General features: G+C 44.3%; 1 protein-coding gene across 1 annotated transcript in view; it reads left to right on the top strand.

The window, feature by feature from the left end:
* The window catches only part of kcnq3 (potassium voltage-gated channel, KQT-like subfamily, member 3), a 75,854-nt gene extending 53,515 nt beyond the window's left edge, over window positions 1–22,339 (top strand). The window contains 15 exon segments of the mRNA XM_063886167.1: window positions 8,441–8,531; window positions 8,703–8,829; window positions 10,003–10,175; window positions 10,776–10,949; window positions 12,000–12,110; window positions 12,935–13,030; window positions 13,114–13,212; window positions 13,632–13,654; window positions 18,259–18,458; window positions 18,547–18,652; window positions 20,360–20,491; window positions 20,571–20,666; window positions 20,819–20,906; window positions 21,242–21,645; window positions 21,647–22,339. Of these exon segments, the coding sequence (XP_063742237.1) occupies window positions 8,441–8,531; window positions 8,703–8,829; window positions 10,003–10,175; window positions 10,776–10,949; window positions 12,000–12,110; window positions 12,935–13,030; window positions 13,114–13,212; window positions 13,632–13,654; window positions 18,259–18,458; window positions 18,547–18,652; window positions 20,360–20,491; window positions 20,571–20,666; window positions 20,819–20,906; window positions 21,242–21,645; window positions 21,647–21,929 (2,203 nt within the window). The 3' untranslated portion in view covers window positions 21,930–22,339.
* Window positions 22,340–24,002: the final 1,663 nt, after the last annotated feature.

Below are 24,002 nucleotides of genomic sequence, written 5' to 3'. Positions count from 1 at the left end.
TAGGAACCCCCCACCACACACACACACACACACACACACACACACACACACACACACACACACACACACACACACACACACACACACACACACACACACACACACACACACCTCCTGCAGAGCTCAGGATATTCCCGGTCAAACACCAGTTTTTGCACGATAAGCAAATCCCAAATCACATCCTGAATCTCCTGTCCCACTGTGCATAGCAGGGGGGGGGGAAGTGCCGCTGCATAAATCCATCTCACCCTATACACTCTACTGACGCTGCACACACACACACACACATCTGACCTCCAGGCGGGGTTAAGAGGTGATGCCCGGTTCGCCCTGAGTGTGAGAGTGAGGGAGAGACTCCTGACAGGCTGTCCAGAATGAATAAATAAGTAAATAATAAAGGCTTCAAGGTAAACGCCAGTGTGTGCGGAGTCAACACGGTCACACAGAGTGCAGGAGGTGAGGGGGTGGGGGGGGTGGATGGAGGACTGAAAAGAACAGGAAGTGATGCGTGAAATCATCAGCCACTACATGAGGGCTACCTGTCGCCTTTTCTGTTCTTGTCCAGGTTTAAATTAAGAGTTCATTGAGGACGGTTGAGTGTGTGTGTGTGTGTGTGTGTGTGTGTGTGTGTGTGTGTGTGTGTGTGTGTGTGTGTGTGTGTGTGTGTGTGTGTGTGTGGGTGTGTGTGATCCACTCCATACAGCACTGACAGAAAATCCCCTTTCCTCCGGGGACTATAGAATAAATAATGACATTTTTAGTTTGAAAAGTTGATTAAGAATAATACGGGTTTGGTTTAAAGGTGGTTGAATCGGTGTTTTGAATTCTGTTTACAGCCTCTGAAACATGGAGAATTTCTGCTTCTATGATATGAAGGCGATCACGTTACGGTTTTGACCGACAAAATAACTGGGATGATATTTTTCACTGTCTTCTGACATTTCGTTATTCAAGATTTCTGCAAACTATTCGATGAGCTAAAGTGAGTTTGTGAATGTGTGGACCTTGATGCTTTTATCATAGACGGTATAAAAGAAATGGAAGTATTCAACGTTGCGATACCTATTGGTTTGTGGACTATGGTTTCAAAGCGTTGATTTTGAGCGCGGCTGACTTTGTCTTTTGCAAACAAAATGGGAGTGAAGACATTTTTAATCAACCAACATGTCCTTTTAAACTTTACTGAACAGAACACACAAACTGTGAAAGGGATAAAGTTGCTAACACTAAACCAGACAATACTTGTGGTCAGTGGCGGGCCGTGCATTTCACACCTAGGCCTTCAGTGATATCCTACACAGTCCTACCTGAATTAACTTGAATTTGAACGCCATGGCTCTAGAAACTATACATTTAGACAGAAACGCAGTATAACCGGGCGTTGCATCACCTTAACATAGTCAAGTACAACAGAGTTATATTACTATTTCTGAAGCATTTATAATCAATACATCAGCATTTACAGTTAACTTAATGAATCAGATTATCTGACAAACCGCTCCTTGACACCTGTGTCTGTCACATAACGCAGAACAGCTGTGCTACATTACCCACATCTGACGTCTCGTCCACCATAACAGCGACAAAGGGTGCTTTTTAATCTCCATTTTGATCTCTTCTCCCATCACTTCAGCAATAGCATAAATCAGGTCGTTTTGTATTTTGCCTGACGTCCCAGTAAACATGTTGTTTGTGTACAGGTGGTAATGCAAATCTGTGTTGTTCTCAGCAAGAAAAGAAAGAAGCTCCACGTAGTTTCCTCTGTTTCTGGACTCGGCGCTTTCATCGTGTCCCCTAAATGAAAGTTCCTGTTTACCCAAAAACAGGACACAATCAATCAGTCTTTCAATATTTCCCTATTTTTGTTCACCCTTTCGTTGTGGAGCTCCGTTTCCCTGGGCACTTGTTCGTTGAGCTGTAGATCCACTCGGGTGTCCCCAAAGGTTTTCAAAAGCACCAGTGCTTCCAAGTGCCCAGCTGTGCTTTGGTGTCTCGTTGCTGCCTTGGTTAGACAACTCAAGTTTGCAAATTTAGTGTGGCTCCAAACACCAAATCGATCAGTTGCAAATACCAGGCATTCCCGGCAGTACAATTTGCAGTGCCTCTCGGAGGCTGTGAGCCAGGGGTACCGCTCGTAGTTTCCCTGCTGTGCTAGGCTCGCTAGCGTTGGAGTTGGTCGTTCCCTTTTCAAGATGTGTAGCTTTACTTGAAAAGTTCGTTTTGAAAATGGCGTTGTAATTATATCTTCTACCAAATTGATCTCTTCTCCTCCTTCAGCCATTGTGGGTTGAAGAAAATAGCTTGTAGAAATCTACACAAATTAGCTCGCTCAAGTTCTAGTTCTGTTTGCTAGCTTTGCCCATAGACTGTATGGCTATGCCTACTGCCTAGCTCTGCCTCTCAATAGTGCGTATCCAATCAGAAGATGTGCACGTGCTAACGTTAGCGTACGCCTGCTAGCTGGCCCGTTGTCGCCACCTCGAAATCTGATTGGTTAACGCCACAGTTTTGTTTGCGTTCACTTTAAGCTACAGCCGCCCGCACTGTTGATTCTGAAGGCCTAAGGGCAGATTTCTTTGACCCTAGCAACACATTATGGCTGAAATATGATTGGATAAAAGCTCTAACATAAAGGCCAGCCCTCCAAATCTCGTTCTGAGGCTGGAAGCAGCGCAGCCAAGACGAACGCTATAAAATGAAGAGAATAGACTATGGGGAATAATTTAATACGTATTTGTGGAAAAAATATATCAAAATTTAATTTATATTCTGATGATGTTTAGGCCAGCAGAGAAGGCCTTGCTGGCCCTGACGGCCCACCACTGCTTGTGGTAAAAAGTGGTCAGGTACAGGTAGCTCAGCCTTAAAGCAAATGCTCATTAAAGTCCCATTGTACTCTAAATGGGACTTTGATTTTCTAAAAGAACATAATTCTGTGTTGAAGGAGACTTAGAACAACAGGTTGAGACCACAATCTCATCAGGAACATGTTTACTGAGGGAATCAATCAAGAGAGAAGTAGGATCATTTTCTTATAGACTTCTATACAATCTGACTTTTTGGTTTGACGGTCGCCCCCTGCTGGAAGGAAGAGAGAAGGCAGGTTAGGCCACTTACATTATGGCTTTTAAATTCATACTAGGAGATTTTAATTTAAGTTATAGTTGATTTAAGGCAATAAAAGATGCATTTTGGTCTCAGTGTTAAGGTTCATGTTCCAATCCATATCTTTTAGACTTTTAGTATTTTAATAAGACAACTTTTGTTGGCTTTAATGATTTTTGCTTAAGAGTTCATTGGCTCTATAAAATCAGGTCACTGACAGCTGACAGAAGATTGACTTTATGTTTTGTAATGAATGTGGAGGACTTATTTTCACTTACAGATACTTTTACATGACATTTCATTTGGGTGAAGCTTAGAATAAGAGCAATAAACACAGAGAATCAAACTCTGAACAACAAGGAAAGGTCAGATATATTCACTTCAAGCAGGTCCTACCGTTGTAAGAGCTGGTGGATTAGTTCGCAGGCCTCGGCTCCCTCTATAAAGAGCTTTCTTTTAGTGTAATTGTCGAGATGCAATGGAAACAGATGCGCCTTCAGTTTTACAACGAAATATCTGCAGAGTTTCTGCTGTCCTGATGTCAATGGGGAGCTCTTTCCACCAATCAGTAGCCAGGATAGCAAACAGGTGTGTTGTTGATTTAAAAAAGTTTGGGTTGAAGTAAAGCTGACAATCTAATTTACTTTTGGATGACCTCCGTATCAAATGCAATGCAAATAATTACAGACCAATAGAAATATCAATAAGATGTATTTTCCCTGAACAATGTGACCTGAGAAAAGGAGAAACCAGAGAGACAGTTATTTAATCCTCCATCCTGCTCATGCACAAGGAGGTTCTTGGTTCACTTTCACATAAATATAAGATTTTCCCAAGCGATTTTAAAAAGTTCTTCCACTCTTTGCACTTGTGAAACTCTCTGTCACACTTCAGTGCAGCTGTCAGACTCGAGCTAACACTGTTCAGATTCCTCTCAACGTGTCGGAGATATTACCCTCTGCTGCTTTCCCTGTCCGTCGTCCTGTTGTTAAGCTTCTCTGCAGGGATCCTCGGCTGGGTACAGATCCTTGGCCGAGTGCAGATCCTCGGCTTGGTACAGATCCTCGGCCGGGTGCAGATCCTCGGCCGGGTGCAGATCCTCGGCCGGGTACAGATCCTCGGCCGGGTGCAGATCCTCGGTCGGATGCAGATCAGATCCTCTCATCTCGTCCTTGTGACTGCAGTCATTAAACCGCTGTCCTTTCCCACCGCTGTTTGCATATCGCAGATCAAATTAACTGTCAGAATTGCATCGTCTGCACTCTCTTTATTGAATCCCGCCTGCAAATTGGTTGTTAGGGATCCTCCGGGGGGGGGGGGGGGGGGGGGGGTCAGCTGCAGGGGAGCCCAGCGGGGATGTGAAGTGGATTAATGATGAATGGGAGGGAGGCTGATCCCATCATTATAAACACACATGACCTTTAATAACTGATAACAGATGCATAGTGCTGGAGCTAAGGGGCGGGACATCTCTTATTTGATTGGCCAATCACAACAGAGCCAGCCAGCAGAGTGACATCACTGTGTAAAACTCATGCTTTTATTGGCTAGCGCTCCAACACATTGTACGTGATAGGCTAAGGGGCGGGACATCTCTAACATCTCGGTTGACCAATCACAAACGAGCTGTATGTCCTATAAAGTGCCCTTTAAGATGTGTGTGTTCTTGAATGAACTCTCTCAACTTTTCATTTAAATTCTGCAGTTTTATCTGGATTTGCAAACTGGTAATCCCTTTTATTTAGAACAACTACTATGGGATGCATATTTAAAGTATGAGCAATTCTGCATTTTAACAAGGGGAATCTTTTCTTATATGTTTTTCTGAAGCGATGATTAAAAACGTAGACAGACATCAGTGAGTGAGTCCCGGTGTTGCTGCTGCAGGTTATGGATTATCCATTAGTCTCTGCTTGTTCGCTTTGTTGACAGTAACCAGTGCAGAGAATGGGACATTGGAGATGCATGTGCAGCATGTTTGTGGGTAAACTCCTCTCCTGTTTGTTCCCATCATGGCTTTTTATTTGTGGAAATGACCAAACATGACCCTAAGCCCACCGGTTTCCCACTGAGTGTCTCTGCGCTGTAAATCTCCACTCTGGTGAAAAGCTGCATTACTTTAACCACTTCCAGCTGAGACAGAAGCAGCCGCTCAGCTTCACGCGGAGGAAATGGACGGAAATAAAAATGTGTCTGCAGGCGTGGCCGACTCTAGATTTCCAATCACAGCACAGATTGGATTCAATGCTTGGTTTGTTCTGCCGACAGTAAGTAATGAGTGTTTCAGGGCTAAGAACCAGCAGTGTAACAGTGCAAGAATTTCTACAGACATTTTCTCATATGAACTCTTTCTTTGAGTGTCTGGAGTTTCTCTTTCACACACAACAGGAGATTATTGCTGGGAAGTGTTCCCTAAAGAACCACCATATGGATTAATCCAATGCTGATTATAGTCTCCAAAGAAATACACTGTTTCCTCCGTAAAAAGCACAGCACTTTATAACTTCTTAAGGAAGAATGACACAAGCATTTGCATTTGTTGTACACACACATCGTACGTATTCTTTAAGTCTTTCCTTTTAAGGGTTAACAATCAATACAAACATTTCCAGGTCCAATACACTCAGTGGTGTTGCTGCTACAGCCTCATGCGTTTGGGTTTGACCATTAGCTTATGGTGGCTAATGTTAGCTTTAGTTACCAGACTGTAAATGGATATTGCTGCAGAACTTTTTGACTTTTTCTCCACTTTTGCTTCTGTTTCACTACATTTTAGCATGCAACTAAAAACCTTTTATAAACTATTAACACAAAGGTCAAACAATAAGTCATCAGGTTGTATCTCCTCCTGGGGATTTGAAGCTGAGAGTCTGAAAAGTAATGAGAGAACAAACATGACTTTTTGGTAACAAAAAAGTTGTTCGTTAAGTCTTTCATTTCCAAGGTTAACATTAAAAGATAATTCACTGTCTCTGGACGGATCATATTTGTCCACTTCCGGTAGTATTACCGGATGTTGTCTTTAGCCTCAGATAGCATATAGCTAATATTGTATTGTATATATGAGTAGAGGGAGAAGGACGCGTGGAGTTACATACTAAACACACCGCCTCTACCTCTCAGTCATTGATGCTGCAATGATACAGTTGCCTGTTTAATAACTGATAAACCTCAGAAGGATTGCATAATATATTCAGGACTTTGAAGTGTTCCTATTTAAACACTGGAAAAGGGGTCTTTCTGCACATTGAAAACCTGTACTTGAGCTACTCTAATAACAATCTGCTCATTATACTTTTGTCTTTATCCTCTATGAATGCCTTGACTGTACACCTAACACAGTGTTTAAAGTGTGGGAACTTTTGCTGAAGAACAGGATATTCATATTGTACTACAGTTAGCTGTATGTGTGCAGGCAGACAGGAAGTAGGGAGTGCTCCACTGATTTCTAATGGAAACATAAGTAAGATGTTGAGCAGACCGGCTCTGGTTTTTAGTATACTGGGTTTGTATTGATTTACAGAACCTGGAAATATAAATGTTTTGAAAGAATAAGTTGTGAGGATGTCCCCGTAGTCCTTTTGTTGCGCTCTTTGGTTTCCGCTCCTGTTGAAGTGCGACCAACACCGACTTGTCTCCGTGTGTCTTACTGAACAAACCATTTGCAGCTGAATAGGAAGCGTTGCCGATCAGTATCTGTAGCATCCTATCGAGTTCACATCGACCTCCAGGATTATCTCCTTCCTCTGGATGACTTTGAGCAGAAACACTACGAGACGCAAGGGGTTAACGGTCAGCGATCAGGAGCCTCTCTATCGCTTCCTCTCTGGGAATTATGTAAAACTCTGCAGGCTGTAAAATATTCATGCTGTTTTGGTTGTTGCTGCACTTCAACTTCTCGGAGATGTTTGTGAACACACGCCTAATGGCAACACAACAGACATGAATGATTCAGAAACAGGTAGAGAGGAGAATACAGGGCAGAGCAATCAAGATGGAAGAAGTGCTTCATTAAAAGTAGTAATACCAACGCCAGGAGAAACTCAAACACAAGAAAAAGTCCTGAGTTCAAAATGTTGATTAAAGAGTCCTCTCCTGCTGATGTTCAGGTGTATATCAGTATGTAGAGTCTCTACTTTAAAGAGTCCTCTCCTGCTGATGTTCAGGTGTATATCAGTATGTAGCGTCTCTACTTTAAAGAGTCCTCTCCTGCTGATGTTCAGGTGTATATCAGTATGTAGTGTCTCTACTTTAAAGAGTCCTCTCCTGCTGATGTTCAGGTGTATATCAGTATGTAGTGTCTCTACTTTAAAGAGTCCTCTCCTGCTGATGTTCAGGTGTATGTCAGTATGTAGAGTCTCTACTTTAAAGAGTCCTCTCCTGCTGATGTTCAGGTGTGTATCAGTATGTAGTGTCTCTACTTTAAAGAGTCCTCTCCTGCAGATGTTCAGGTGTATATCAGTATGTAGAGTCTACTTTAAAGAGTCCTCTCCTGCTGATGTTCAGGTGTATATCAGTATGTAGCATCTCTACTTTAAAGAGTCCTCTCCTGCTGATGTTCAGGTGTATATCAGTATGTAGAGTCTCTACTTTAAAGAGTCCTCTCCTGCTGATGTTCAGGTGTATATCAGTATGTAGAGTCTCTACTTTAAAGAGTCCTCTCCTGCTGATGTTCAGGTGTATATCAGTATGTAGCGTCTCTACTTTAAAGAGTCCTCTCCTGCTGATGTTCAGGTGTATATCAGTATGTATCGTCTCTACAGGAAATGGAAATCCCTAAAAAGCAGAATAGGCCGTCTTTATGTAAAAGCATCATCTGCTAAATGTACCTGAAGTATCAAAAACCAAGTCCTATATTTGTCCCAGAGAGGGGGACATCATATATAGAGTGACATGAACTTAAATGTCTTAAACCAGACATTAACCCGTGACTGTGTCAAGAGGAAATGAAGAACTTCTGTTGGTTTCAAAGACCTAGAATCTATTTGAAGAAACATCTGACAGAAGAATAATTACATCTGAAATATGTTTGATTCCCTTTGCTGTGGAGAAGTGCTGTATCAAAGATCCACATATCTGGTTGACTAAACAGCTGACATGCAGGGGCAATATATAAATGTGTTATTCATTTAAGATCCTTCAAGTAGATTATCCCTGAAGAGAGGGAAGGCTGCTTCAGTCTGTTGGTGGTATTTTGTGCTGAAAGAGAACAGCAGAGAGGTGGCTCCCTCTCGTGGTCACACCAGGGACTGCTTTAAAGTCAATGAACATGAACATACTGTATATGCCGCTGTCTATGCAACTTTACTGATGTGTGTGTTTTGTGTGTGTGCAGGTTTCTGATAGTTCTGGGATGTCTGATTCTGGCCATCCTGACGACGTTCAAGGAGCACGAGAAGGTGTCTGCTCACTGGCTGGTCGTACTGGTGAGGGAAACATTAACAACCACATTAATAACACACTTTTTGACAGAAAAATAAATACAAATGTGGATGAAACGAACTTTAGAATATGATTGAATGACGGAAAGAAAGGTATACACATAAACTGCCCTGTGTTTCTGAACATCTGTATGTTTTATATATGACCTCCTGCAGGAAACATTCGCCATCTTCATCTTCGGAGCTGAGTTCGCTCTGCGGGTCTGGGCTGCAGGATGCTGCTGTCGGTACAAAGGCTGGAGGGGGAGGCTGAAGTTCGCCCGAAAACCGCTTTGCATTCTGGGTAAGGAGTCCTAAAAAATAAAACCTGTGACATCATTAACATACATAACGATGAGGGAGAGCTATCACGTTGTTATTCATACTAATATATACCTCTGAATATATTGTGATAAACTGTTGATGTTAAATAAACCAGTACATTTTACAAATTGTACTTTTTTAGCTTTTTCATTATATTTTTTATTGCAAATACTTTTTTTTTTTTACATTTTACTGTAATATACACATTTTCATTATATTGTAAATTCTTTTTATTTGTCATTTTATTTTAACTTCTTATATTTTTGTCTTTTTTTCATTTTATTTCAACTTAAACTTTTATCCTCATTTAAATATTTTTATTCCATTTAATTTATGTAATATAATTTATTGGATCTTTCAATGGTACTTTTAAATTGTATTCATTTATTTTTTATTTCATTATATTCTAAAATGTCATGAAACCATTTCCTGCGTGATAAAGTAATCCGATTACTCTCAAAGGGTTTCGCACCTGGCTTTGACCCGTGAATCCGTATGGATCAGTCACATGAATGCCATGGGTCGCCATACTACCTCAACATCAAGTAGGGTTACTAAACAAAAGTGTAATTAGCAAATTTCAGAACATCTGACCGAGAGTATACGTTTCGTTTTGTAAAGGTAATAGAAAAACCAACCGAAAAATCCAATGGATGAAGATGCGATAAGAGTGGAAATGTAATAATTTAAGAGCTGAAGAGGCGTCGTCAAAAAAATGCACAGACGTCATGCGTAACTGGTAGTGTGAGAATATTCACGGATTAGGCATAGCCCCCCCGTACCCCCTGACTCAATTTGTTGATTTGTTGAAAGAAACGAGTACAACTGTAGAAGTCTATGTAGCGCAGCGCTCATTACAATCCTGCAACAATATGCCAAGGGGCGGGACACTGGGTATGGAGAATGGAAATCTCACGGTGCATGGTATGGTCGCAGCGAATACAGGGCGTTTATGGGATTAATATTATACGTCCCTCTGATGTGTTACAACTAAATTTAATTACCAGCGTTTCACCATCTTTCTGTTACTCAGCTCTCATTAGGAGCTAATCCCCCCCCCCCTCCACAGAGCAGCTGTAATAACCATGCCGCTCATTAGCGGTTTGATCAAAGCTTCACATAATGGATATTTCTCCCTGAATCTGTGTCTCAGACATCTTCGTGCTGATTGCCTCGGTGCCGGTGGTAGCGGTGAGGAATCAGGGGAACGTGTTGGCCACGTCGCTGCGCAGCCTGCGCTTCCTGCAGATCCTCCGGATGCTGCGTATGGATCGCAGGGGGGGCACTTGGAAACTGCTGGGGTCCGCCATCTACGCCCACAGCAAGGTAGGGTTACTGAAACTAGAGTGTGGAGCTGAAGTATACGGGGGGAAATCTGAACGAGAGTAACGTTCGTTTCTATGTAAAAGGATTCAAATCCAGCTCTAAAAAAGCAATGGAAGTCCTGAAAAAAATGCAGTATGGAGGTTGGAAGAGCGGAAATAAGTAGGGAATGTAACTAACTTTAAAGGAGCTGAAGTGTGAGCACCGCAAAATCAGATGAAAAATGCATGCAAACTAAGATCCTGTGTACTGGAGAGTGTTTGAGAAGTCGTTTAGCGAGCGTTTGCATGTTAGTGCTAGCCTGGCTCCGCCCTCCTACGTACTTCCGCTCAATTTTGATTTTGCTTTCAGCACAAATGAAATGTAGTACGAGAGTCTGGTAGGACCAGGCTATGTTAGTGCTGCAGTCCAGCTCTAAAACCTGATCACTGCAAACAATTGCAGTGGCATGTCGGGAAAAAACTGCAGGACGGAGAATGGGAGAAGTCTACGGTGCAAATGCGTTACAGTGGGTCGAAACACGCTGTTTAATGAATGGGAGTTTAATGGGAGTTTAATGGGAGTTTAATGGTCACTCTTTCGGGCATGTGTGTGTGTTTCCAGGAGCTGATCACCGCGTGGTACATCGGCTTCCTGTCTCTGATCCTCGCCTCCTTCCTGGTGTACCTGGTGGAGAAGGACGACGCCTCCATGGAGGTGTCCGACCCCGACAACCCCACCGCGCAGCCCAAAGCGCAGGACTTCGACACGTACGCCGACGCCCTGTGGTGGGGGCTGGTACGTACAGCGCCTCTCCTCTGCAGCTGGCTCAGCTTCCCGCTCTAATGAGTGCCTTCGAGTCAGAGCGGCACTCTGTCCTCATTAGAGAGGCGTCCTTCATCCTGCAGGCCACAGTTCAACCGCCATGACAGCGAGCATCTGCCCCGCTGAAGTGTCCTTGAGCAATCCTTCTCGCACGCTGCTTGTTATGGATGAGGCTGAAACACACTGAGAGAGATCCAAACAGAGGTCAGAGAGAGGAGCAGGGCTGTGTCTCATTGCAGATCCTCTCGCTCACCGTGAACACTGGACAGTTCATGAATCTTGACCGTGTAGCACTGACTCAAATCACAGGAAGTAACGATCGACCGATCAGTGCAGACCACTTAATTACTCCCCTTAATTAGCAGTGGATTATTTTGACACCAGCATAGTGGTGAAGTGTTTAAGAAGAGAATGAAACCCACATGTTTGTATGGTGTCGTGTTCACCAGAGCATCAGCATCGGGTCATGTCCTTGATTGTGAGAAGCAAGCCCACAGGAAGAGGGCCGGCCATTAAGGAAAGAGCAACTAGTGGCCAAACGGTGGTATTACACTAGGGCCTGAAGTCATGAGGCTTTGTCCGATTGACTTACATTGGGAAAGAGACTTATGGTTAGTACACAAACTACCCAGTCCCAACCCTTTTATAGCCCTTAATTTAATCATTAGGGTCTAAAAGTGGTAAAATCCAGAGTTACTTTTCCTCTGCATTCAATTGACTGAGCCAGAGCGCGAGTTTGGAGGCGGGGCTTGAGGGGAAATCAACTGAGCGCACAACCGGGTACTTTCTGAATCTACAGTCATTCCATTTCTGAGCTTAATGTGCAGCTGGTCAACTCTCTCAGGGATGAACGGGGCCCCTCCTCCAACACTGGATCCAGTTCCGTTACAGTGTTCCTGAATCAAGAGAGCAACATCTGGGAACTACCTTTTGCCATACTTCACAATCATGCACAGTGAAGACAGCAAGTATAAGGACAGAATTCGATAGTCCAGTTTCTAATCTGTGTTTGCCTCTCTGCAGATCACGCTGACCACTATCGGTTACGGAGATAAAACCCCGAAGACGTGGGCGGGCAGGCTGTTGGCGGGAACCTTCGCTCTGATCGGAGTGTCCTTCTTCGCTCTGCCTGCAGTGGGTACTCTCTGCTGTAGAAAACACATCGATGATATATTGACAAGAAGAAACCTTAAAATCACAGAAGTCAATCTGGTTAAGAAGGCCTGGGTTGCGGCGGAACAGTCGGTCTATCTTAGGAAGGTTCCCAACGGAGTGAAATGCCCCGGAAGTCCCTCAGTTGCAGCCATGATAAGAGCTGTTGGAATTCATGATAGGAAAGGAGCTCGAAAGCTTCCTTTATAGCCTCCTTTAGGAAACACTGGACCTTCCTTTAGGAGAGGAAAGGAGAACATGCTGTCCCAGAATGCCTTTTACCGTAACACAGCATTCGGCTGTTACGGTGCTTATTAAGCAGTTCAAGACTTTGCTAAGGGCTTTGTTTGGACGTTCAGCTCTATATTAATCAAAAGGCGAAATACGAACGTTACGGTTTATCTGAAATGACCAAATAAAGTCATCATTTCACAGCGTGCCTTTTTATGTCCGTACAGCTCCAGCCTAATGGAGAATACATGTTTCTTCGTTAGGCTGGAGCATCATGAATACGTGGGATAGTGTCAGTGCAGTCGGGTTCTCAAAGCACCGCAGCCTCTTTTCCTAAGTCCTGTTGAGTTCTCCTATCCACTGTTCCTTAACCCCATGACGTTTCACACAGAGGTCAAGGAATAGTAGAAAGGAATTGACGATAGGAGCAGATCTTTGGACTATTCGACCGTACCCCCAGGCCTGCTCTGTAACACAGTAAAGTCCAACCTGTATGTAGCATTCATTCACTAAGAAGGGTCCCGACATCCTTCAAATGTTGGTGATATGTTCCTGACGGTGCTTTGTGTCTGCAGGGGATCCTGGGTTCAGGTCTGGCTCTGAAGGTGCAGGAGCAGCACAGACAGAAGCACTTTGAGAAGCGCCGACACCCGGCCGCCGGGCTCATCCAGGTCAGAGTCTGCCCTGATCGACTGTGCACATCACACTGAATCACACCGCTCATATTAACACGGCTCTGTCCTCCTCTCTGAAGTCTGCCTGGCGATACTATTCCACCAATCCAATCAGGGACGACCTCATTGCCACGTGGAGATTTTACGAAACGATTATCTCCCTCCCCTGTTTCAGGCAAGTCACACCAACTATTAGGAATCAAATCATGTTAAAAAGGACCTAACAGTCCTTCAAGCAACCCCCCCTGCCCTCTGACCGTATTATGGTACAAGTGTGTGTCCAACGCATTAAGGTCCACCTCAAAGTCTGCTACAGGTTTAAAAGTCACCCTTAAAGAAGCTGTAGTAATTAACATACCATAGTAACGTGTCAATAGCATGTTAGCATTGTCTCTGAATATTAATTGTAGTCATCCAATCGGATCTATCGTATTGAAAAGTTGCTTAAATATACAGTGCGTACAAGAAGCACAGCTCTGTGATGTAAGACTTTATAGAGATACAGGGGGAGTCATACATTTCACTTCTGATTTTTAGAGATGGTTGAAGGATATTTCAGCTCTAATCAGTTCCTTTTCCCCTCTCTCCCCTCAGGAAGGATCACTTGGAGGCCATAGCGAGGTGGGTCAGCGTTTGATTTCCTGCAGCTCCTGTAAATCTCACAGTCTTTCCGATGGCGCTTCAAATATCTCCACATGCTGGAAACATTAATGAAGGTTTCCTAGAATACCCCCACTTTTAAATAGCTCCCTGTGTTAATTCAGAGGAATAAATCTCCTGGTTAATGTGGTAAATATTTGAATGGTGACATAAAGCTCCGACTCGAGCCGCTCCTCTCTAATAGCACCATCAGCCTCTGGGATGGCCTTCAGGCTGCAGGCTTCTCTTTTTTTTTTTGAGAGCCTATTAGTGAGTCCATTAGTTATGGTTTCAATTATGAATGACAGCTTAGATCGAGTAATTAGAGCCTGAGGTGGGGGGGCTTTGGGTTTGATGATTTTCTCCGTGGTGTGGAGGGAAGTTAATGAGTCTCTGCAGCAAAACATGCCGTGCAAAATCTCACTGAGGGGTTTTGATTTGTGGAAGAAGTGAGTCTCGTCCTCGTGAGCTGCTGGAATGATGTCGTAAATCTATTGCAGCGATCAATACACGGCTGACCTCAGTACAGACAAATGTATATTCAAACAAAATGAGACAGGATCTTCTTCTTCTTGTGGATGACAACTCTTTCCTTTTTTAAATGGGCCTTAGTCTTCTATGTGCCCTTTCCCCTTACTGTGTTCTACGGGTTTTAGTGCATGCAAATGGTCTGCCAAAATGCCTCCATTGGACTCCTTTGTTTACTTCCGGTACATAGTGACATCACTGTGGAACATTTCTTTAGATTTGTTCTTAGGCAAGCCCAGAGAAGACACGCTCACATGATCAAATAACAAATCATGGAGCCGCTTTATTTAGTGCTGCAAATCTGGATCCTGAAGCTCAATCATGGCATGGAAACATGCAATAAAAGAAGGACATTTTCAGCCATAGCCCTTAATGAAAACACAGCTACCCCCCCAGTCCAGTTCAGGTGCGCATAATCAACCCACCTGCCCCCCCCCCCCTCCATGTCTGACATAGCCTCATTACCCTGCAGCGTTCTGCTCCGACGCCTCTTGGCCTCCACTGAGCCGCCATGTTCAACATGTGGATCGAGTTTCCACTGCTAAAAGCTACAACAACGGGACCCTGATGCAGGCTGATAGTGTGTGTGTGTGTGTGTGTGTGTGTGTGTGTGTGTGTGTGTGTGTGTGTGTGTGTGTGTGTGTGTGTGTGTGTGTGTGTGTGTGTGTGTGGAGGGGGTTTTGCTCTCTTAGGCACTTAATAGTAGACTTTGTTTTGTTGGCGGAACATTAATGGTCAGTATAACCAAATGAGTACCAGAAAGGAACGTCCACTGGTCACAAATGTGTACATATTTTATTCCTCCTAAGAAACTCACAGAGATTTGAGCCTTTACAGACCATTTACATGCATTAAAATCTATAGCACACACTCCACTACAAAAAGCAGAATAGGGCCTCTTTAAGGAACGGTATTTAGCACAAACAGGATGTAGAGAATACGGGAGAAAGAAATAAGTAGGACGAATCGACGAACAGATTGAAGTGTCTAAAGGAAAACAGGAAATACAAGATAGGATATTATTTTTAAAGGATGTAAAGACTCTTCAGGGTGCAGAGAGGTGGAAACGAGGCGATCGAGGGAGAGTTGTAAGTCCCTTGTAGGAGCAGCGGCTGGGAAATTAGCACCCTGACATTATCTTGTTGCTCTCAGCGAAACGGTGGACAGCGGCCAAACACTACAGCAGAGCTGCCAGGTCCAACCAGAGGGCGATAAGCCACTTACTGTGTGTGTGTGTGTGTGTGTGTGTGTGTGTGTGTGTGTGTGTGTGTGTGTGTGTGTGTGTGTGTGTGTGTGTGTGTGTGTGTGTGTGTGTGTGTGTGTGTGTGTGTGTGTGTGTACCCTGCACATTATTAGACCTTTGTCTGTGTTATCCAGTGCTGGATTGTGTGGTCCACTCAATCCAGCACTGACAGAAAACGATAAACCATCTCGACTCACTTTTCAGTTTCTGTGTTTTGTTTTGATGGCGTGGTGGGGACATCGCCTCTGATCACACACTCACAATGTGGGGACATCGCCTCTGATCACACACTCACATTGTGGGGACTCGCCTAAAGCGGTGATGGAAGAATTACTCTGCTTGTTTACATAATAAAAAAAAGAAGAAGAATATAACCACTGGTCCCACAGAGGAACCCTTACTGGTCCCACAGAGGAACCCTTACTGGTCCCACAGAGGAACCCTTACTGGTCCCACGGAGGAACCCTTACTGGTCCCACAGAGGAACCCTTACTGGTCCCACAGAGGAACCCTTACTGGTCCCACAGAGGGGAAATGGACACTCTTCATTGACCCATCCTAGTGTTGGGAGCAGTGGGCTGCCATATGTACGGCGCCCGGGGAGCAGGGTAGGGAACGCTGCCTTGCCCAGGGACACCTCGGTAGCACTTGCTCTTTCAGGGACTTGAACCGGTGACCTTCTGGATCTCCGCTACCGCCAAAAAGTTGTAATGCAACTTTGTAAAAATACTCAGTTGCAGTTAAGACTCCCATCTTTCATTCCTTTGTACGTATGGAAAAGTACAAAAGGTATAAAGGCACAAGTCGTTACGCAGGATGGCTGTATATATTACACTTGGTTAAAATAAGGGTACATCATTTTAATGTGGCACCTGGTAAAGGTGGAGTTGACTTTCTAAACTTCCAGGTATTTTAATCCATAATATTTCACTTGTTCATTAAATGTGGTGTTAATAATATGATCCTGCACAGGTACGAGTAACACATTTTATCAGATCAAGTAGAGGAAGTAGAAGTATGGAGTAGTATAACGTGGAAATACTTTGTAGACATTCCTCAAAAGTACTGTAAATGAATCCCAACATTTGAAGTTGAACACTTGATTTAAAGATAGGGGAGTTAGGTAAAGAGAGGTGATGGTTAGGGCATCTATCGTTGTGGAAACACATTCCAGACCTCTGGAGTACAGACAACGTTCCTTACAAGTGTATAAGTTGGGATTTAGGACATGAGGAGGATTAGTGGATGACCGATAAGGAACAGGGGATAGTTGTGTCACTGGGAGCTGCTTAAGTAAGAGAAGGCCAAGCTTGAAGTGTGCTACGACGCGTTTCCTTTCAACTCTGGTTGGAAGCACACAATCAAACCTCCTCTCCTCTTCAATATACAGGTGAGGTAATTAAACATAAAGAGGAACACCAATTTACTGTAATGCAACCAATGAAGCTTTTAATGTTCAGACATTTCTTTAGAGGAGAAGACAAAGAACTGTCCAAATGATGACTCTAACATATCCATAGTTTACAGACCACTTGTATGCTCAGAGTTTTCCAGAAAAATGAGTGATTACAAACCAGAAATCGATGGAAGCCAGCTTGAAACAATAGAAACCCTCTATGAAATAAGAGCCAGGTTGTGAAAAAGTGGATTGATTAATATTATCACAGCAGGTTTTCCCGGTTATAGTAAACCAATCTGTGTCCTGGGAGGGCGCAGAGCGGTGGGAGATAAGATGCATTATGTTTTTCCTGTTGTGTTGCTTTGCTTACAGAGATAATCACGCATCATTTTCTGCTCTTTATTCGGCCGAGAAGAGATTCTCTCCTCCTTTAGACCTTCCTATTCTGCAGCCTCTCAGCGCCGTAATCTGCCATCCCTATTCTACCCCGAGGCCACATAGAGGCTCATATTGTGTGTCTGCTGTGGGAGCAAAGTAGCTGAGAATGCTCCACGTTTCAGAGGCCCCTGTTTTAGGCTGTTTGTCGGCTCCGGTTACCCCGCCTCTCTGCCTCTTCCAAGGCACACAGGAGTCTTATTTTACCCCGGGAGCTCTTGTCTTTGTGCTGCCAAATATTGTCAGCCATTGGACAATAAAGGAGACTGATCTCTCGCAGCTCTTTGAGGCTTCCTTCTGCCAGAAGAGCAGCATTGTTACGCTGAGGTAGCAGAGCATGAAGACTCTCAGTCCTCTGTGAGAGGAAAGGCAGGGACGAGAAGAAGTCCCAAGAATGCGAGAAACACATAAATGTCCCTGGAAATCTGCACCAAGTGAGAAGCTTGCAGGTCAAACTGTTAAAAAAAAGGTTGAATGTCTAGTGGGTTTCAGCAGGAGCTCAATGTCTATATTTAAACTCCTTATCTATATTTCAATATATCATATCTACATGTTGGAATGGCTCCCTGTTCAAACGATTGGAAACCCAAAGAACTCTTTATCCCACTTTATTCCAATTTCTACCCAGATGTGTTTTGACCCGCAGCTTTCCCATCATCTCAAGGATCCACTGTTCATTAAGAAGGTTCCAAGAAAACCCACTTCAGTATGAGGACCTTTAAGATTCAAGGCTTTATTGTCATGTGCACAGTAGCTACAGAGTAGATATGGCCATGAAAAACTAAAACCCCAGGCTCTTTATTGGGTGCTATCGAAGCAAAAAAAAGTGAGTCTGAGCTAAACACAGCTGAGGGGCTGGGTTTAATAGACACATATGAGACTGACCTCAAATATAGGCAGCTTATACTTTGGTATTGTACTGTTCATTGTGTATTCCTCATCCTAAATTCTGCATCTCTACATTCTGTCTACGTATTTCAGCCAAAAACTCAGTTTACTCGAGCGTGTTCGCCTTCCCAATGCACGGCAATCGATTGGGTCGGGCAAGAGGCTCATGGGTCCGTCCGAATCCATCGAGGAGAGTCCGTCCAAGGAGCCCAAACCTGCCGGCTTCAGTAACAGGGAACGCTTTCGCACCGCTTTCCGCATGAAGGCCTACACCCTCCGGCAGAGCTCTGAAGGTACGGGAAAGTAAAGAATGTGGGCACTGGTCCGAGACAATATGGCAGCTGTCATTCTAAATGTCTGTGGTTGGTTTTTCTCCGTCAGATTCTGGAGCCCTGGCAGAATCAGCCTTAGAGGAGAGGGGCTTCCCCCCGGACATCCTCATGGAGGAGATGATCCCCACACTGAAACTGGTCATCAGAGCAGTCAGGTCAGGAACTTTGAGTCTACATATCATGCAGCTCTGTGCTGCTTCAAAGGTACAGGGAGATAGCGTTAGAGTTTCAATGATAGATTGATTGTTTTAAAACTATGGTTTATGTTACTGGAAGGGATGATGCCGATACTGTATTGCAGGTCAAATATAAAGCCGTAGTAAACCCTTGACAGCAGCTATAGATCTTGCTTTTGCTGACCTCCAGGTTTCTTTTTTCTTGCTGCTGTGAAGGAGAGGGGAACTCCAGGTTGTGGCAATGGATGTGGTCAGAAGGAATCCGATTACGATCTCCAACCTGTGGGCAGATAAAGCTAGATATACAGACCTGCAGATGGTTTCTAGCTATTCCACTGATCAACCGTCCGTGGTGGGAACGTGCAAAGAGAAAGCATGTGCCAACAAAGGCGATAAAGGAAATGCATGGTGAAAAATGCTGAATTTAAACACAGCTTATCAAACTTTTCAGTGAACTGACAGAAATACTAGTGATCATGTTGACAATCTAATTGGATTTTTATGGATCCATGGGCAAACCTTTGACCAAATTTGACCTGAATTGATAAACTAAGATACAAACGGCTAGAAGCCAGGACAGAGCATTACAGCAGGAGTTCAATCGTTAGCAGTGGGAACCAGACAGTGCAGGCAGGCCTTACAGTGTACTGGTAAATCCATAGGCCACACAGCTGACATAATGCAGGAATCCAATCTATTGTGAGGGCCTGTGAGATGAGTGATTAACCCTGTGAAAGTGCTGCTTCCTTCCACACCATTATTCCGGCGATGAATGGGTTTGAATGGGATCCTCAGACCTGTCAGGTTTCAGTTTCAGGACCCAAGACTTTCTGCCAAACACTGAAGCTCCAGCAGCGGCCGCAGACTCTGGGAAGAGTTGGGTTCAAGTCCGCTCAAAGTGGGACAAAAGGAGGCGCTCAGTGGGTGGCAGGTGGACTACATTTTGGAGAAGACTTTTAAAGAGAGGATGGATGTAGAGTTTAATCCCAAGTGCGATCAGAAAGGTGTTGGTCTTTGACCCCAGGTACATTTTGTAAGTGTGAAATCCCAGATTATGCTTAATAATGTCGGGTTCGGACTGCCAAAAAGTAGAGTTTTAGCCTAAATTAGATCCTGGTTTAACAATGATGGATGGAAATGGTTTGGAGGGGGTCATGAGTGATAAGTAAGATGAAAATTGACAGTCAGATTGGTTCTTGTATCAGATGGATTTCATTTTTAAATGCCTCCTCTGTGGGAAGATTAAGGGTGTAATCTATTTCTGTTGACTACTGGACCTTTGTTCTAACCTTATTTGGGTAATGGGTCAGAAAAGAGTAGAGGTTGTTTTTACTCCTCCTAGAGTGGATCCCTCCCAGTTACCGTTAGACTTTTCTATAGACTTTTTTAGAACATGTTGGGAGGATAACTTAACCCATCTGGCCTGGAAACTCCTTGGACACACCTACACCAGGATAAGCAGCCAGAATTTGATTGATTAATGAAGGGGTTTTACTGTGGCTTGGATCAAACAAATAAATAAGTTTAGGTTAAATGCTTAGATCTTTGGACGTGCCAACATTAAAATATCAACAAGGTTTGTCCCGCAGTCAGACGGGCTGTAAACACGGCCCATATTGTTGAGAACAAAGACATCCTGTCCCTTTAATGTCCAAACTGTTGATTTTGAAACTCGTTGTCTCCCAGGATCATGCAATTCCTCTTGAACAAGAAGCGGTTTAAGGAAACTCTGAGGCCTTACGACGTCAAGGACGTGATCGAGCAGTACTCTGCTGGACACCTGGACATGCTCTGTAGAATTAAATACCTCCAGACAAGGTCAGTAACCACGGCACAGCTGGGGTAGTTTGTTTGAGCGTCATCGTCCTTCAGCTCATTCTCTTCCTGTTCTGTTCAGGATCGACATGATTCTTGCACCTGGAGTCCCCCTCACCCCAAAAACAAAGAAAACTCCTAAAACGCCCTTCACCTACCCGCCCAATCAGTCACCCAGGTACAGTCACTGTGTTTAAACATAATGAATACACAAAGTAATCTATGATCAATGATACTGAAGACTGGCTACTTCCAAAGCGGATGATTCTGTTGTTTCCTGCTAACACGTGTTTGTGCAGTCCACCTCCACTAAGTGTCCCTGTGTTCCAGGCATGAGGCCGACATCGCCAAAGCCGTGTCCTTGCCAGATGCCGAGGACCAAAGCATGATGGGTAGATTTGTCAGGGTGGAGAGACAGGTGAGGATTCAAACTTCGAAGCACTGTGGGAGAAAGATAAAGCAACTCAGATGTTTTCATGCATGGAAATATTTGAGTCCGTTTTAGTGCTTGTATTTCAGTGAAGATCTAGATTCTGCTCTCAGCACGGAGTGTAACTCCAGTGGTGCAGATTCTGTTGTGTGGGTTTACGGTGTGAACAAATCAGCTTGACATTGTTACTGACAGCAGATATATTTAACCTGTCCAAAGCCCGTGGTGGAATCAGAAGCTTGTTAGCGGATCTTACTAAGTCTCCAAACGAATTTATGAGAAACATTTTATCTCCAGTCTGATCTCATGTGTCTTTGTCTCAGGTGGAGGACATGGAGAAGAAGTTGGACTTCCTGGTGGACATGCACATCCAGCACACCGAGCACCTACAGGTTGACTCTGCTGGCGCCGCCCACATGACCCTGGAGACCTGCGCTCCTGCAGCGAATGGAGAGATCAGGCGGGTTTTCCTCAACTACGCCGAGGCGTTTCCGCACATGGCGTACCAGATCCCTGACACCAAGGGGAATCCGTGTTATGGCCGAGGAAGAGGAGGCGGAGAGGGGACAGGGGTAACTGTTATTAGCCGTTTACCTCCTGAGCATCAACACCTCCACCAACGCCGTCCTCCGGCTCCCATCCCCACCTACGTGGAGCGTCCCACAGTGTTGCCCATCAGCTCCCTGCAGGATTTATCTGCAGGGCCAGGCAGGACCACGGGGGGGCGGGGGGGGCGACTCGCCGCTCTCTATGCTATCGGTGAATCACGAGGAGCTGGAGCACTCGCTAAGCGGGTTTAGCATCTCTGCGGAGAGAGAGGACGGGGAGGACTTGTCCATGGGGGCCGGGAGGGCAACTGGAGACGCTAGCTGGACAAGACCCAGACCGAGTTACCTGGCAGAGGGTGAAACAGACACGGACACGGACCCCTTTACGCCCAGCGGGGGGCCTCTACCGCTATCCTCCACTGGGGAGGGGTTTGGTGATGCTGTTTGGAACACGCCACCGTGAGAGGTGTTCGTGCATCACGCAGAAACTCAGAGTTAAGACCTTAAATCCTACCCATGCCTCTAAACCCAAATCAGTTTGGGTCAAAGCCACCTCTGGACCAAACCATTTGGAGGAAAGGCGGGGTTTGAATCCGCCCTGATGCTGCGAGGTTGTGAGCGAGGTCGCGACCTTCAGAGGCCAACACAGATCTCATCAACCGACGCCGTCCAGACGGACAGCCATGGCATCTAGACTGCCCAGAAAAAAAGGGAAATAACAGACAGTTTGTAAAGTAAAACTCTGTACAGCGCACTCTTCGCAGAAAATTAGCTAACATTAAAATACACCCTATATACACCCAAAAGCTTTATCGCTGCAAAGCCAACCGCACTGCATGTAACGCATGCGATTTTTAGTGTAGACACTGCAAAGTTCAGGATATCAGGAAACGGAAAAAGCGATTGAATGGATACATATACCTGCTATGCCATTTTGTAACTCTTATTTTTTATATGAATACATGTTCATGGTTTTTTGCATGGTTTGCATGATGGTGCACCATTCTGCGGTGGAGCGTGACAATGGAACCAAAAGTCTTGTGTGTGTGTGTGTGTGTGTGTGTGTGTGTGTGTGTGTGTGTGTGTGTGTGTGTGTGTGTGTGTGTGTGTGTGTGTGTGTGTGTGTGTGTGTGTGTGTGTGTGTGTGTGTGTGTGTGTGTGTGTGTGTGTGTGTGGTTAGTTGCTGGCGGTCTTGCTTCACCATCCTTTCATTGTGCTGTAGAACTTTAAGGAGCAGTTTGGACTCTGATCCCGTCCCGTTGTTGTCTCACCGCTGTGCTCTTCAGTTGTATGTCACCACTTTATGCATACACACTTTCCAGTTGAAAAAAAAAGTGAATAATTCAACAGAATTTGAAACACTAAATCTCTGCTGCTTTGTTGGCACATGAATTCAGGGATATAAACCACCTGTACGTCTTTAATTTACTGAAGGTTGCAGAGCGTTTTGACGGCTATATTCAGCGGGTTGATCCAACCATTTAAGCAATGTAGAATCAGAATCAAAAGAGTTGCTTCCCTCGTTTAATCTTGACCACGTGGACTCGGGCTTCGTTCAAAGACCCAGTGTTGGACGTGCCACCTTGTGACCTCTTAGAGTACTTATATTTGAGCCTTTAAAGAAACTGCCCTCACTATGTCTGAAATTGGTAAAATACATATGCAGAGAATATGTTCCCAAATGGATTTTTCTGCTATGAAATTAACATGGAGTAACTTTGTTTTGAGCACAAATTTCGGAGGTTCATTTGCAGTAAACAATCCTCTATTTATTAAGAAACTCATATATCATTCCAGGTACAGTTCTAAGGATGTTAGGTACAACTATAACCGACACATCACTCTCGTCTGGCTGCAATAAATGTTTTCATGAGCCAGTGTGAAACTTACCTTAGCATCTCTCGTCCCTCAATTTCGGCGCCAGACGTCAAAGAATCTGTGATAAAATTAGAAATATAAACATAAGCTGTTGGTGAATTGGCAGAAAATCTGTAAACAAATCCGGATTTATCTTCCTTACTCCCAAACAACACTTTTTTAAAGGAATGCAACTTAAACACACAAAACTTCACAGCTTTTTTTATTTATTCAAATTGTAAGCAATGACAAACAGCAGAGATCTGAAAGGCCCAAAGCCTCCGATGGTACGGACGTTTAAACGCAACAAAACGAGCTTTACAGAAGATCACATATAGGCCTAGACAGCATTTACTACTTTAGATTTAGGGCCACAATGATACTGAATGTAATACTTGACAACCGACTATATATACACACATGGATAACTACACAATTATAGCATGTTAAAGCACCTTCAGAGGCAGGAGGGTTTTACAGAGGGTCTTCCACACCGGGCTTCAACGGGAAGCACTTTGAACTGCTTGGAGTGCAACAGCAAGCCTCAAAAGCTTATCTTTGGCAATAATCCAAAAGCCAATGGAAAAATCCCGTTGGCCTTTTGTCCAGGGAGCCCTCCGTATGCTAACTTCTAAAAAAAATCGGCACCCCTGCACCACCATATTTGCTAAAACTGATT

The sequence above is a fragment of the Eleginops maclovinus genome, chromosome 6 (genome assembly GCF_036324505.1).
Source record: "Eleginops maclovinus isolate JMC-PN-2008 ecotype Puerto Natales chromosome 6, JC_Emac_rtc_rv5, whole genome shotgun sequence".
NCBI classification, from domain to species: domain Eukaryota; kingdom Metazoa; phylum Chordata; class Actinopteri; order Perciformes; family Eleginopidae; genus Eleginops; species Eleginops maclovinus.
The sequence above is the reverse complement of the archived record's forward strand: the minus strand, read 5'-3'. Positions and strand labels throughout refer to the sequence as shown.